Source organism: Hemiscyllium ocellatum, chromosome 13 (assembly GCF_020745735.1).
Source record: "Hemiscyllium ocellatum isolate sHemOce1 chromosome 13, sHemOce1.pat.X.cur, whole genome shotgun sequence".
Lineage (NCBI taxonomy): Eukaryota > Metazoa > Chordata > Chondrichthyes > Orectolobiformes > Hemiscylliidae > Hemiscyllium > Hemiscyllium ocellatum.
Genome location: NC_083413.1, coordinates 37,260,262 through 37,273,035, shown reverse-complemented (window position 1 = coordinate 37,273,035; position 12,774 = coordinate 37,260,262). Strand labels below are relative to the sequence as shown.

Here is a 12,774-nt window from a genome sequence, read left to right as displayed (position 1 = left end):
TGATTCCCATTGAGTTTAATTTTGCACCAGCTCCTTGATGTCACACTTGGTTGAATACTTTCTTGATTTGAAGGCCAGTGACCCCCAACCAAATCTCTTGAATTCAGTTCTTTGTCCATGTATGGATGATGACCATACTGTGCTCTGGACCTAAATGGCCCTGAGTTAAGAGTGTTCTTCATGAATACAGTGGTCAATTGAAATAAAGGAATTAGAGTGGCATATCAGTTATTTTCACTAATTGTGCTTATGAGAGGACAGATATAATGTGCGAAGAAGAATGCCTTTCAAACTAAGACCTTGTATTTCTAAAATTTGTATTCATTCATGAAATGTGGGCATCGCTGGCTGGACAGCATTTATTGTCCATCTGTCATCGCCCGTGTGAAGATGGTGGTGAGCTGTTTTCTTAAACCGCTGCAGTCCATCTGCAGTGGGTTGACCCACAATACCATTAGGGGGGAATTCCAGGATTTTAACCCAGCAACAGTGAAGGAACAGCTATTTATTTCTGAGTCAGGATCATAAGGGGGTTTAAAGAAGAACTTGCAGGTGGTGGTGTTCCTAGGTATCTGCTGCCCGTGTCCTCCTAAATGGAAGTGGCTGTGGGCTTGGAAGGTATTATCTGAGGAACTTTGGTGAATGTTTGCAGCGCATCTTGCAGATAATACACAGTGCTGCTACAATGCATCGATGGTGGAGGGAGTGGATGAGGTGCCAATCAAGCAGGCTGCTTTGTTCTGGATGGTGTCAAGCTTTTTGAATGTTGTTGGAGCTGTACCTATCCAGGCAAGTGGTGGGTATTCCATCACAATCGTGACTTGTGCCTTTTAGATAGTGGACAGGCTTTGGGGAGTCAGGAAGTGAGTTATTAATCTCAGTATTCCTAGCCTCTGACCTGCAGTTGCAGCCACTTTGTCTGTGTAGTGAGACCAGTTGCATTCCTGGACAATGATAGTGCTGTGATGATAACAGCATTGGATACCAAGGTGTGGTGGTTAGATTGTTTCTCATTGGGGATGATCATGGCCTGACATTTGTGTGTCATAAATGCCAGGCCATGACTATCACCAATGGTCACAAGATCTGAACCCAGCTCCACTTGTCAGCTGAAGTTGGGTTCAGATTTTGTTGCATTTGAACATGAACTGCTTTAGTATCTGAGGAGTCACAAATGGTGCTGAACATTGTGCAATCATCAGCAAACATTCTCACTTCTGACCTTATGATGGAGGGAAAGATAATTAATGAAGCAGCTAATGATGGTTGGGTCTAGGACACTACCATGAGGAACTCCTGCAGAGATGTCCTGGAGCTGAGATGACTGACCTCCAACAACCACGACCATCTTCCTATGTGCTACTTATGACTCCAACCACCAGTTGGAAAAGCAGCCTGCTTGATTGGCATCAAATCCACAAACATCCACTGCCTCCATCACCAGTGCGCAGTAATAGAAGTGTATACCACTTACAAGATGTGTTGTAAAAACTCACCACTTTAGACCAGACCTTCCAAGCCCATGACCAGAAGGACATGGGAACACCACCTGTAAGTTCCCTCACTTATCATCCTGATTTGGAAATATATCTTTGTCATCGGGTCAAAATCTTGGAACTCACTCCCTAAAGGCATTGTGGGTCTAGCTATCAGCACGTGGACTGCAGCCGTTCATGAAGGCAGCTCATTATCACCTTAAGGCAACTAGGAACAGGCAACCCACACTCCATGAACGAATAATTAAACAAATGGAAATAATTAGTATGGTGCACTTTTCAATGTGTAAATTTGGCACAAAATTGAAAATCCCATGACAGTATACTTCATTCAAAATTTTTAATACAAAATCCTTCCAGACTGTGATTTTATTGCAAAGCTGAAGTGAAGAAATTGCCTCAAGCTGCACTAGTATCTATGTATTTTATCAGCTTTTGTTGTGCACTTGGCCTGAAGTGTGGCTGCAAGTGACATAACAGCTTCTTGACGTTTCCTACCATAATTTCGTAGTTTTGACCTTTTGATTATAGAATGGTCTCACTCAGATTTCACTTTTTCCAATCCACAGGGACCTTTTGTTCACATTGCAAGTATGTGTGCTGCGTTGCTGAGTAAATTCATGTCACTGTTTGGTGGGATTTATGAGGTAAGATTTTTCACATATTCAATGATTGAAGTAAGAGAAGCATCAATCTATTTTCTGAACAACCGTTCTGCACTCTTCCTTATATATACATTTGTCTTTGTATTAACTCAGTCTTCTGTCGAGATTCTGCAAATAATATTCTTATTCAAATGTGCTTTGGTCAAATATCAGAAAGATCTTCTTAAAAAGTAGGCAGCCGTCATAAGAATATGTCAGAGCATGAGCATTTAGAGAACTGACCAGAACATAGAGTGCAAAAACAAAGATGTTATGATGAACCTTTATTAAACAGTTGTAAGATTCAGGAGTTCACCTTAACATAACTTGTAAGACCTATGTCACTTACAATTATAGACTGGTTTTGAGTGTCATTTTATAATTTACTAGTCCTGATTAGTTATAAGACTAATTCCAGGTACAAATTTTCAGTTTTGAAGATTTCATTAATTTCATCATAACAAGTATAAAATAAATAATGCTTAATAAATGCAATGGTTTTCAGTTGATTCCCTTATTGCACCATTTCATGATGCTGGTTGTCTGGGCCACAGATTGTCTGTTCTGTTCTCTTGACTGGATAACACAGGATTAGGATCTGAAAACATGGTGGAGGTTGATTCAATAGTGACTTTCAAAAGAGGATTAGATAATTATCGAAAGAATGAAAAAAATTGCAGGTCTACAGGGAAAAGACAGGAATGGACATAGCTGTGTTACTTTCAGAGAGCGGACACTGATATAACTGGATGAATATCTAAAGTAACTGCACAGAGGCTGGTATCCCGTCACCAAGTCACCCTTTGTTTACTTGTGCACAGTACACTGTCTGTGTCCAGCCAGCTGTTAGTCAGTCCCCTGGGCTGAGGTAGATTCTAAATGCTCTGGCTTTATAATTTTTTTGCTGGCTGTGACCAGCCAGCTCTGAGTGAGTCCTCTGAATTGAGGAGATTCTGATGTCTGTTTACATATTTTTTTCTCTCTTTAGTATATTGGCTATATGTGGCTGGCCAGCCAGCTGGGAGTCAATGTTCAACTGAGGAGATTCTAATCTCCTGGTTATATGTATTTGTTTCCTTTTTTTTGGAGAAGATTCTGCATCCCCCTTTTTTCTATTTTTTTAACCCCACATTATCACCTAACAGCAGGAGTGCTTGCTTTTCCCCAGCACCCATGTCATGTGTGTGTAGCTGTAGGACACAGAGAAGAACAACCAGTGCAGGAATCTTTATTTATATTCCACCACCAGTAAGAAAGGAAATACTTGAGTGGCCAGTGACAAGCAATGCCCTTCTCATCAAAGGGCAATGTTGAGTGATCAAAATGGTGAAGTGGAGGGCAGGGATCAAATCAAAATAGAATCAGAGGAGGAAATAAAACACTCCACACCCTGCAGTGCCCACCTCTCCCTGAAAACCTCGAGGGTGTTGGTGGACACTGCATGCTCCTTCTCCAGGGACACCCAGGCTCGAACGTAACTGCAGGCACGGGACGGCTCAGTGGTTAGCACTGCTGCCTCACAGCACCAGGGTCCCAGTTTGATTCTAGCCTCGGGCCTCTGTGTGGTGTTTGCACATTCTCCCTGTGTCTGTGTGGGTTTCCTCCGGGTGCTCTGGTTTCCTCCACAGTGCAAAGATGTGCAGGTTGGGTGAATTGGCCATGCTAAATTGCCCATAGTGTTCGGTGCATCAGTCAGAGGGAAATGAGTCTGGGTGGTTACACTTCGGAGGGTCGGTGTAGACTTGGTGAGCCTGTTTCCACACTGTAGGGAATCTGGTTAAAACAAAAAGAGGGGCAGGAAAGTTAACCATGGTTGGCACAGCCCTCCCTTCCTCGGGGATATTCATCTTTTCAATCCATCTTTCTCACCAATTTATTGTTCTATCCGGAACGTATGAGTCATAAATTATTTTCTTACACATATGCTATTATTCCTTAATCATCATTGCTGCTAAACTCCTTTCTAAGTCCATTCCAGCCAGTTCTTCCTTCATTCCTTGGTAATAACCCTTATTTAAACTTAGCACAATTGTTTCTGACCCAAGTTCCCCCCATGTAAACTGAGTGCTAAATTCTACCATATTATGGTCACTGTTACCTAGGGGAACTTTTACTTTGACTTCATTTATAAAATCTGATTCATTAAACATCACCAGATTCGAAATAGCTACTATTAATAGGCCTATAGGTTACTTCAACCAGTGGGTTTTTTTTTCTGTTTTTCTTTTATTATCTCCATCCAAATGGATTCTGAATCTTTTAATTCAAAAATCATTTCTTGCTATCGTACTTATTCTATTCTAATTAATAGTGCTAGCCCAACACCTTTCCTCTTGCCTATTCTTTCAGAAAGTCCCTGAGTAGTTAATTAATTTCCAGCTTTGATTTCCTTATGTCTCTATAAGATCATACCCATTCATCTGTATTATGTGGTTGATTCATTTAATGTATTTCTTTCCAAATGCATTGAATTAGAGTTGCCTTTTCTAAACTATTATTTCTCTTGTTGACACTATTTATTACTGTTTGTTTCATTTGTCCCTTCCTGTTCTACTCTCTGTACCAGTATCCAAATAGCTGCCCTGTAATACTGCCATATTCTCTTGCTTTGTGAGCCTATATTTGCCTTCTCCTCGAATTAGTTTAAAGCCTTTTAACAGCCCTAGTTATTCAATGCACCTTGACACTTGTCCTCGCATGGTTCAAGGGAAGCCTATCCCACTGAAACAGCCCCAGTATTGGTGCCAATGCCCCACAAACTGAAATCCATTCCAATTCTTGTGTCATGCATTTAACACTTCAGCATTATCTATCTTATGCCAGTTTGTCCGCAGCTCAGGTCGTAATCTAGAGATTACAACCTTGGAGTTTTGCTTTACAATTCAGCTCCTGACTGTTCCAAATCTTGCAGGAAACCTCATTTCTAGTCATGCCAATGTTGTTATTGCTAATAATGTTGTTGCTCCTTTCCTCCCTCTCTTAGCTCTTAACCCTGGCACTGGGCAGGCAATACAGTCTTCAGGATTCTTGCTACTGCTGCAAAGAATAGTCTGTATTCTGTTAGTTATACTGTCCCCTACTATAACTATATTCTTATTTTTTTCCCCACTTGAATAGCACCCTGTACCAAGGTGCCATCAGTTTGCTCATTTTCTGTACACTGTCATCCATACAGCTTGCAAGACCTGTTGGACCATTGGAGGTTCCTTAATTTTAATCCTTTAGATGCATATACTTGCCCCACCCTGCAGTCGCACCCTCCTGTCTGTGATTGCACGTGGATTTTGAATTATTTAATCTGACGTATGTGATGAATGTCTGGACCACAGCTTCACGTAACCTTCCCTGTGAACAATGTCTGTAGCTCAGATTCCACCTCTTCAACTTGGATCAGGAGTTCCTCAAGCTCCACGCACTTAGTATTTGTTCTGGCTCACATTGGTGTCCAGGAGCTTCCACATGCAGCAGCAGCAACACATCACCCCTCATGCCATCACTGCCATATCTGATTTCCTTTATTAATGGATTGCTTGAGATTTTCTGCTTTTTATACTACACAATAATGAAATTTTGTTTTTAAAAAGCAAAAAGAGAGAAAAATCACAAAGCTAATTCGAAAATAGGAGCAGTTATTTTTGAGAACAACGAGAAGAAAACTGCTGGACACTGAAATGCAAACTGAAGACTTTGCAGTTACTTTAAAGATTGGCAATATTCATCAATCCGACTCACTACTCAGCTGCTTTCCCTGCTCTCGTATCACACTGTGGGTCCATAGGTCACTCTTGACCCACGTCTTTTGTCCTTTCTAACTCAGCTGTTGGTTTGGTGAGGTTATTTCTTGCAGTAAATCCTAGTAAAAGCACCTCTGTCCCCCTTTGCACTAAATTTAGGTGGGTGACCAAATCTTAGTTGAGCGAGTAGATTTTGTAGTTCATATTAAGTGAAGAGATAGAAAGGAAGTGCAAGAATTGAAGGAAGGAAATCTGGAATGGGGGAGCTTGTGCTTTTCTGTCCCTCATTTATTTGTATTTCTCAGCTTAAGTTCACTGGACAGGTACCCCTGCCAGTAACCAATATACAAAATGCTGGAGAAACTCAACAAGCAGCATCTTTGGAGAGAAACAGTTAACATTTTGAGTCAGGTATAACTTCTTCTAACCTACAACTTGTATTGCGGTTGGAACTGATGTGACAGAGACTAAGAAACTGGGAGAATGAAATGGAGTTCTTACAAAAAGCAGGATGTGAGCAAGTCTAGTAAAAAATCTTCGAGTAAAAAAGTAAAAAATCTTCGAGTAAAAAATCTTCGAGTAAAATTTCCTGATGAAGGGCTTATGCTCGAAACGTCGAATTCTCTATTCCTGAGATGCTGCCTAACCTGCTGTGCTTTGACCAGCAACACATTTGCAGCTGTGAGCAAGTCTAGTCAAGTAACTATGGGAATAGGTGGGTTTGTAATGGATAAAAGTGGACAGCCTATCCTAAGAAATGGAAACAGAATAGTCAAGTAAGGGAAATGTCAGTGATGGACCAGATGAGGGTGAGAGAAAGATGGAATTTGTCAGCAAATTTCATGAGCTTTTCCAATTCTGAACAAGTGAAGAAAGCACTGCAGATGATGACCTCACCAAATTGGAGAAAGAGTCATGGTAGGTCTTAAATAGGACTGGAATAATCAATGTTTCACAAACCCCACAAAGGGACAGACGTAACTGAAATCCCAGATGGGTACTTTTTACTAAGAGAAGGTGAGATTTGTTAAAGAAGAAACTGTTCAAAGTGAAGATCAACTTGGCCCAATGAAGGCAAGTGATGTTGAATGAGGACCATTCAAGTTTCCTCCCAGGAAGAAATGAAGAGCTATTGGACCATCCTGATGGAGAACAGACATGTGAAGGATTATATGTCTATAAAGAAGAGGAGGAGGAGGCTAGGGCTGAGAAACTGGAAATAGTGAAACTGACATAAAGCATCAGAAGAATTCTGAATGTAAGTAGGAAGAGACTGGATGAAGTTAGACACAAAGAGTCAAAATAGGAGTAAATAAATTCAGTGTGGCAGAAATTGATATAGCTGGATCATGGTGACAGTTATCGATGTAGAGACCAAGGACAGTTAAGAGACCAGAAGGAGGTTCCAAGGTGGAAGAGTACTAGAGACAGGTAAAAAGGTCTGTAAAGGGGGGACAGGATTCCTCCCTAAGTAAACAAGAATAGAGGTGAAGGTGAAGGAAAAAGAGTCCATGTCATGCTGTGCCTGCAAATCATTGAGTTGGAAATATAAGCATATAAACTGAGTCCTTTGGTGAACACAGATCATTCATCAGAGTGTGGAATGTAACAGGGTATAGTGGATTGGGTTAAACAAAGTTTGATGGGGGTCAGTGTAGAATAATCAATAAGAGAGCAGATACCAAGAGAGGAAAAATGGGTCAAAAACAAAAATTCCAAATGATCCACATGAGATTCTAGGGACAATAATGCATAATTCAAGTATTTAAATCTGCCATTAAAAAGGCAAGTAAGAAAGTTGATTCAATTAACAGTAATAAAGTGCTAAATTTATAAATTATCACAGAGTCAGGAGGATTTTCAGCTTATGATAAGCAGTCAATGTCTTCATCCTTGAACCTGTATCTGGACTGTTTTCATTCTGAGATGATCATAAATTAAAATTTCTGGGGATGGCAGCTGCCTACAGCAGCACGTAGACGATCGGTGAATTAAAAAGCCTATTCATCTTGCTTGGCAGAAAGTTTCAGTTAAGCCTGCTGGGAGCCCACTGAGACCAACCATGGCCAAATGATGGAGCTGGCCTATCCCACAGCAGGTCTGCCTCAGGAGGATTGCCGAGGCTCTATCTAGCTGCAGCTGCCAGAAGCATTGAATCACAGAAGCAGGGTATAGGCCATTCAGCCCCTTGGGCCTTCTCTACTATTCCAGACCATTGCTGGCTTTTTACCTCAGCACCATTTTCCCCACTCTATCATGACATCCCTTGCTATTTTTAGGGCTTGATAGATTTTGTGATACCATCTTGAGTGTAATTAATGACTGAATGTCCATAAGCCTATGGGGTGGAGAGTTCCAAAAATTCACTACCCTAGAAGTGAAGAAATTCCTCCTCATCTCAATCCTAAGTGGCTTGCCCTTTTTTCCAAGACTCCTCTGCTGGCTCTATACCTTCCCCAACCAGAGGAAACCAGCTTTCTACATCAAGCCTGTCTAGCCCTTTAAGAATTTTCTAAGTTTAAATTAGGCCACCTCTCATTCATCTCAACTTTATTCAATACAAGTTGTCTCCTTATAGGACAGTCTTGTTATCCCAGGAATTTACTGATTTTGTGCTGCTGTTCCTATTGGAACGGTTCATCCTTCATTATGCATGGGGACCAAGGCTGCACATATTACCCCACATGCAGAGTCTCCTTTGAAGCCAGGCTATACTCTTGCAATAAAGGGCAGTAAGCTGTTTCCTTTTCAAGTTGCTTATACAATTTGCATGTGAGCCTTCAGTGATGAATGAACAAGGACACCCAGAGACCTTTGGACTTTAACATTTCCCTGAACTCTCACCATTTAAGATTTGCTGATTCCTCCTACCAAAGTAGATGACCTAGTATGTGTCCACATTATCTTCCATCTGCCATTGTCTTACCCATTCAATCAGCCTATCAGAATCCTCTTAAATCCTTCTTGTATCAACAAAGCAACACACATTCCCACTGAGGTTAATGTCATCCACAAACGTTGAAGTATTACTTTTGATCCCCACATCCTAATCATTGATAGACTGTGAAAACTGGGCCCAAACATTGATTCTTGTGGTACCCGACTAATCAAAGCCTGCAAATACATAAATAACCCATTTAGTCTTACTCTGTTGACTTCCAATTACTAATCCTCAATCCATGCCAGGATATCATCCTTTATCTCATGTGCTGTAATTGCTTTTACTACTTTGTGGAATCTTACTGAAAGCTTTTGAAAATCTAATTATGGCACATTGATCGAATCCCCTTACCCACTCTGCTAATAACATATTTGAAAAATTCTAACAGCTTTGTCAACTATGTTCCTCCCCTTTATAAATCCATGTTAACTTTGTCCAGTCAGATAACTATTTTGTAAGTGTGCAGTTTCCACATCCTTTAAAATAGTTTTGAGTGTTTTCCCTACCTCTGAGCTCAGGTGAACAGGCCTGAATATCTTTGTCTATTTTTTCTATCTTCTTTTCTAAAGCAGTAAGGTTACATTTGCACTATCCCAGACTCTTTACAGTTTTGAAAGATGGTCAAAATGCATTTGTTTTCTCTATACTCACCTTTCAACTCTTTCAACATGTAAATTATTGGGTGCCTAGAATTTGTCAAATTTTAGTTTTTGCGATTTTGCCAATCTGATTTTTTAAACTAATATTAATTTCTTTTAGCTTCTCATTTTCACCAATCCTTGGATCTATATTATTTCTGAGATTTTATCTAGCTTCCTCTATGAAGATAGGACAATAGTAATTACTGAACTTCTCTGCTATTTTGTAATTGTCCATTATAAATCCTCTTGGTGTTAATAGATCTACGTTTGTCTTTGCTAATCTTTTCCATTCCGTATGCCCATAGAAGCTCATGCAATCTGTTTTCATGTTCCCCGCAAATGGAGATATTGCTCCACTAGGATGAAGTCTTGGCAGCTTTAGCTTTTTTAATACTCAACATTGTTAAAATCTCTTCTGAGGGAGCCTCTATCTTGAGGCACCCTGGTGTTCTTCAGACAGTGCTGTTGCCAATATGTAATTTCTGGAGGCCCACTTATTAGCCCTCAACTTCTGGAGCTCGTCAGCTCATTAGTTGAAGGGTGAGTGCCCATTCTGCTGACTAATTGTCCTGTTCATCAAAAATCAATTTGGAAACAGGCAACAAGATAACGCTAGGTTAGGAACCTGGAAGTACACCAAATGTTGGGCTCCTGCCCTTGAATAAAAATTCAGCTTGAAGTATGCGACAAAGGATGATATTGCATTTCTTGTCCTATTTGGAATCGAGAGGTAACACAGGATAACTTATTCATTAGAACAAAATCATTGCCGTCAAGAGGTGATTCTGGGCATAAAAACATCTACACTGTGACAGAAGGTGGAGTTATTTCATTTAGAAAGTAGTTACATTTGAAGGTTCCTGTAGTGATTGAAACCAGGTGGACCTCATTGACAATGAGATCCTTGATTCGGGTTGTTGAGCTGAGCCAATGAGGGAGCCCTGGCTGACAGATACAAACAAGGGATTCAGAGAGATCCCTAACTTCAGGGATTGACTCCAAGCTGACTGGTCACAGCCAGAGTACTGTGCACATGTAAATATGGGGTGACTTGATGACAGGATACTGACCTCTGTGCTGTTATTTCAATTCCTAAATGGAGCTTAATTGGGTGGAACTGAGAAATAAGAAAATGATGATAACCTTATTGAGATTGTATTATAGACCCACTAACAGTCAGAGGGAAATTGAGAAACAAATTTCTAAAGAGATCTCAGTTATCTCTAAGAACAATAAGGTAGTTATGGTAGGGGATTTTAACTTTCCAAACATTGTCTGGGACTGCCATAATGTTAAGGGTTTAGATGGAGAGGAATTAGTTAAGTGTGTACAAGAACATTTTCTGATTCAGTATGTGGATGTTCCTAATAGAGAAGATGTAAAACTTGACCTGCTCTTGGGAAATAAGGCAGGACAGATGACTGAGGTGTCAGTGGGGGAGCACTTTGAGGCCAGTAACCATAATTCTATAAGTTTTAAAATAGTGATGGCAAAGGATAGACCAGATCTAAAAGTTGAAGTTCTAAAATGGAAGAAGGCTAATTTTGACGGTATTAGGTAAGAACTTTCAAAAGCTGATTGGGGGCAGATGTTCACAGGTAAAGGGATAGCTGGAAATGGGAAACCTTCAGCAATGAGATAATGAGAGTCCAGAGAAAGTATATTCCTGTTAGGGTGAAAGGAAAGGCTGGTAGGTATAGAGAATGCTGGATGACTAAAGAAATTGAGGGTTTGGTTAAGAAAAAGAAGGAAGCATATTCAGGTGTAGACAGGATAGATCGAGTGAATCCTTACAGTGTAAAGGCAGTAGGAGTATACTTGAGAGAAATCAGGAGAGCAAAAAGGAGACATGGAATAGCTTTGGCAACTAGAGTTAAGGAGAATCCAAAGGGGTTTTACAAATACATTAAGAACAAAAGAGTCACGAGGGAGAGAGTGAGGTCCCTCAATAATCAGCAAGGTGGCATTTGTTTGGAGCCGCAGGAGATCAGGGAGATACTAAACAAGTATTTACTGTGGAATATAATATGGAAGATATAGAATGTAGAGAAATAGATGGTGACATCTTGAAAAATATCCATATTACAGAGGAGGAAGTGCTGGATGTCTTGAATTGCATAAAAGTGGATACATCCCCAGGAACTGATCGGGTGTACCCTAGAACTCTGTGGGAAGCTAGGGAAGTGATTGCTGGGCCTCTTACTGAGATATTTGTATCATCAATAGTCACTGATGAGGTGCCAGAAGACTGGGGGTTGGCTAACGTGATACCACTGTTTAAGAAAAATGGTCAGGACAAGCCAGGGAACTATAGACCAGTGAGCTTGGCATTGATGGTGGGCAGGGTGTTGGAGGGAATCCTGAGGAACAGGATGTCCATGTATTTGGAAAGGCAAGGACTGATTAGGGATAGTCAACATGGCTTTGTGCATGGGAAATCATATCTCACAAACTTAATTGAGTTTTATGAAGAAGTAACAAAGAGGATTGATGAGGGCAGAGTGGTAGATGTGATCAATATGGACTTCAGTAAGGTGTTCGACAAGATTCCCCATGAGAGACTGGTTAGCAAGATTGGATCTCATGGAATTCAGGGAGAACTAGCCATTTAGGTACAGAACTGGCTTAAAGGTAGACGGCAGAGGGTGGTGGTGGTAGAGGACTTTTCAGACTGGAGGCCTGTGACCAGACAAGAATCGGTGCTGGATCCACTACTTTTCGTCACTTACATAAATGATTTGAATGTGAGCATAAGAAGTATAGTTAGTAAGTTTGCAGATAACCCAAAAATTGGAGGTGTATTGGCAATGAAGAAGGTTACATCAGATTATAACGGGATCTTGATCAGATGGGCCAATGGGTTGAGAAGTGTTAGATGGAGATTAATTTAGATAAATGTGAGGTGTTGCGTTTTGGGAAAGCAAACCTTAGCAGGTCCTATACACTTAGTGGTAAGGTCCTAAGGTGTATTGCTGAACAAAGAGACCTTGGAGTGTAGGTTCATAGCTCCACACTAGTGGAGTCACAGGTAGTTAGGATAGTGAAGAAGGTGTTTGGTATGCTTTCCTTTATTGAGTACAGGAGTTGGGAGGTCATATTGCAGCTGTACAGGACATTGGTTAGGCCACTGTTGGAATATTGTGTACAATTCTGGTCTCCCATCTATAGGAAAGATATTGTGAAACTTGAAAGGGTTCAGAAAAGATTTATAAGGGTTTTGTCAGGGTTGAAGAATTTGACCTCTAGAGAGAGGTTGAAGAGGCTAGGGCTGTTTTCCCTGGAACATTGGAGGCTGAGGGATGACCTTATAGAGGTTTA

At 40.7% G+C, this 12,774-nt stretch overlaps 1 protein-coding gene across 1 annotated transcript in view; it reads left to right on the top strand.

Annotated features, from left to right (window-relative positions):
• The window catches only part of LOC132821863 (chloride channel protein 2-like), a 605,050-nt gene that overhangs the window by 347,915 nt on the left and 244,361 nt on the right, over positions 1–12,774 (top strand). Inside the window, exon 6 of the mRNA XM_060834763.1 lies at positions 2,066–2,143. Coding sequence (XP_060690746.1) covers positions 2,066–2,143 — 78 coding nt within the window. The remainder of the gene's footprint in view (positions 1–2,065; positions 2,144–12,774) is intronic.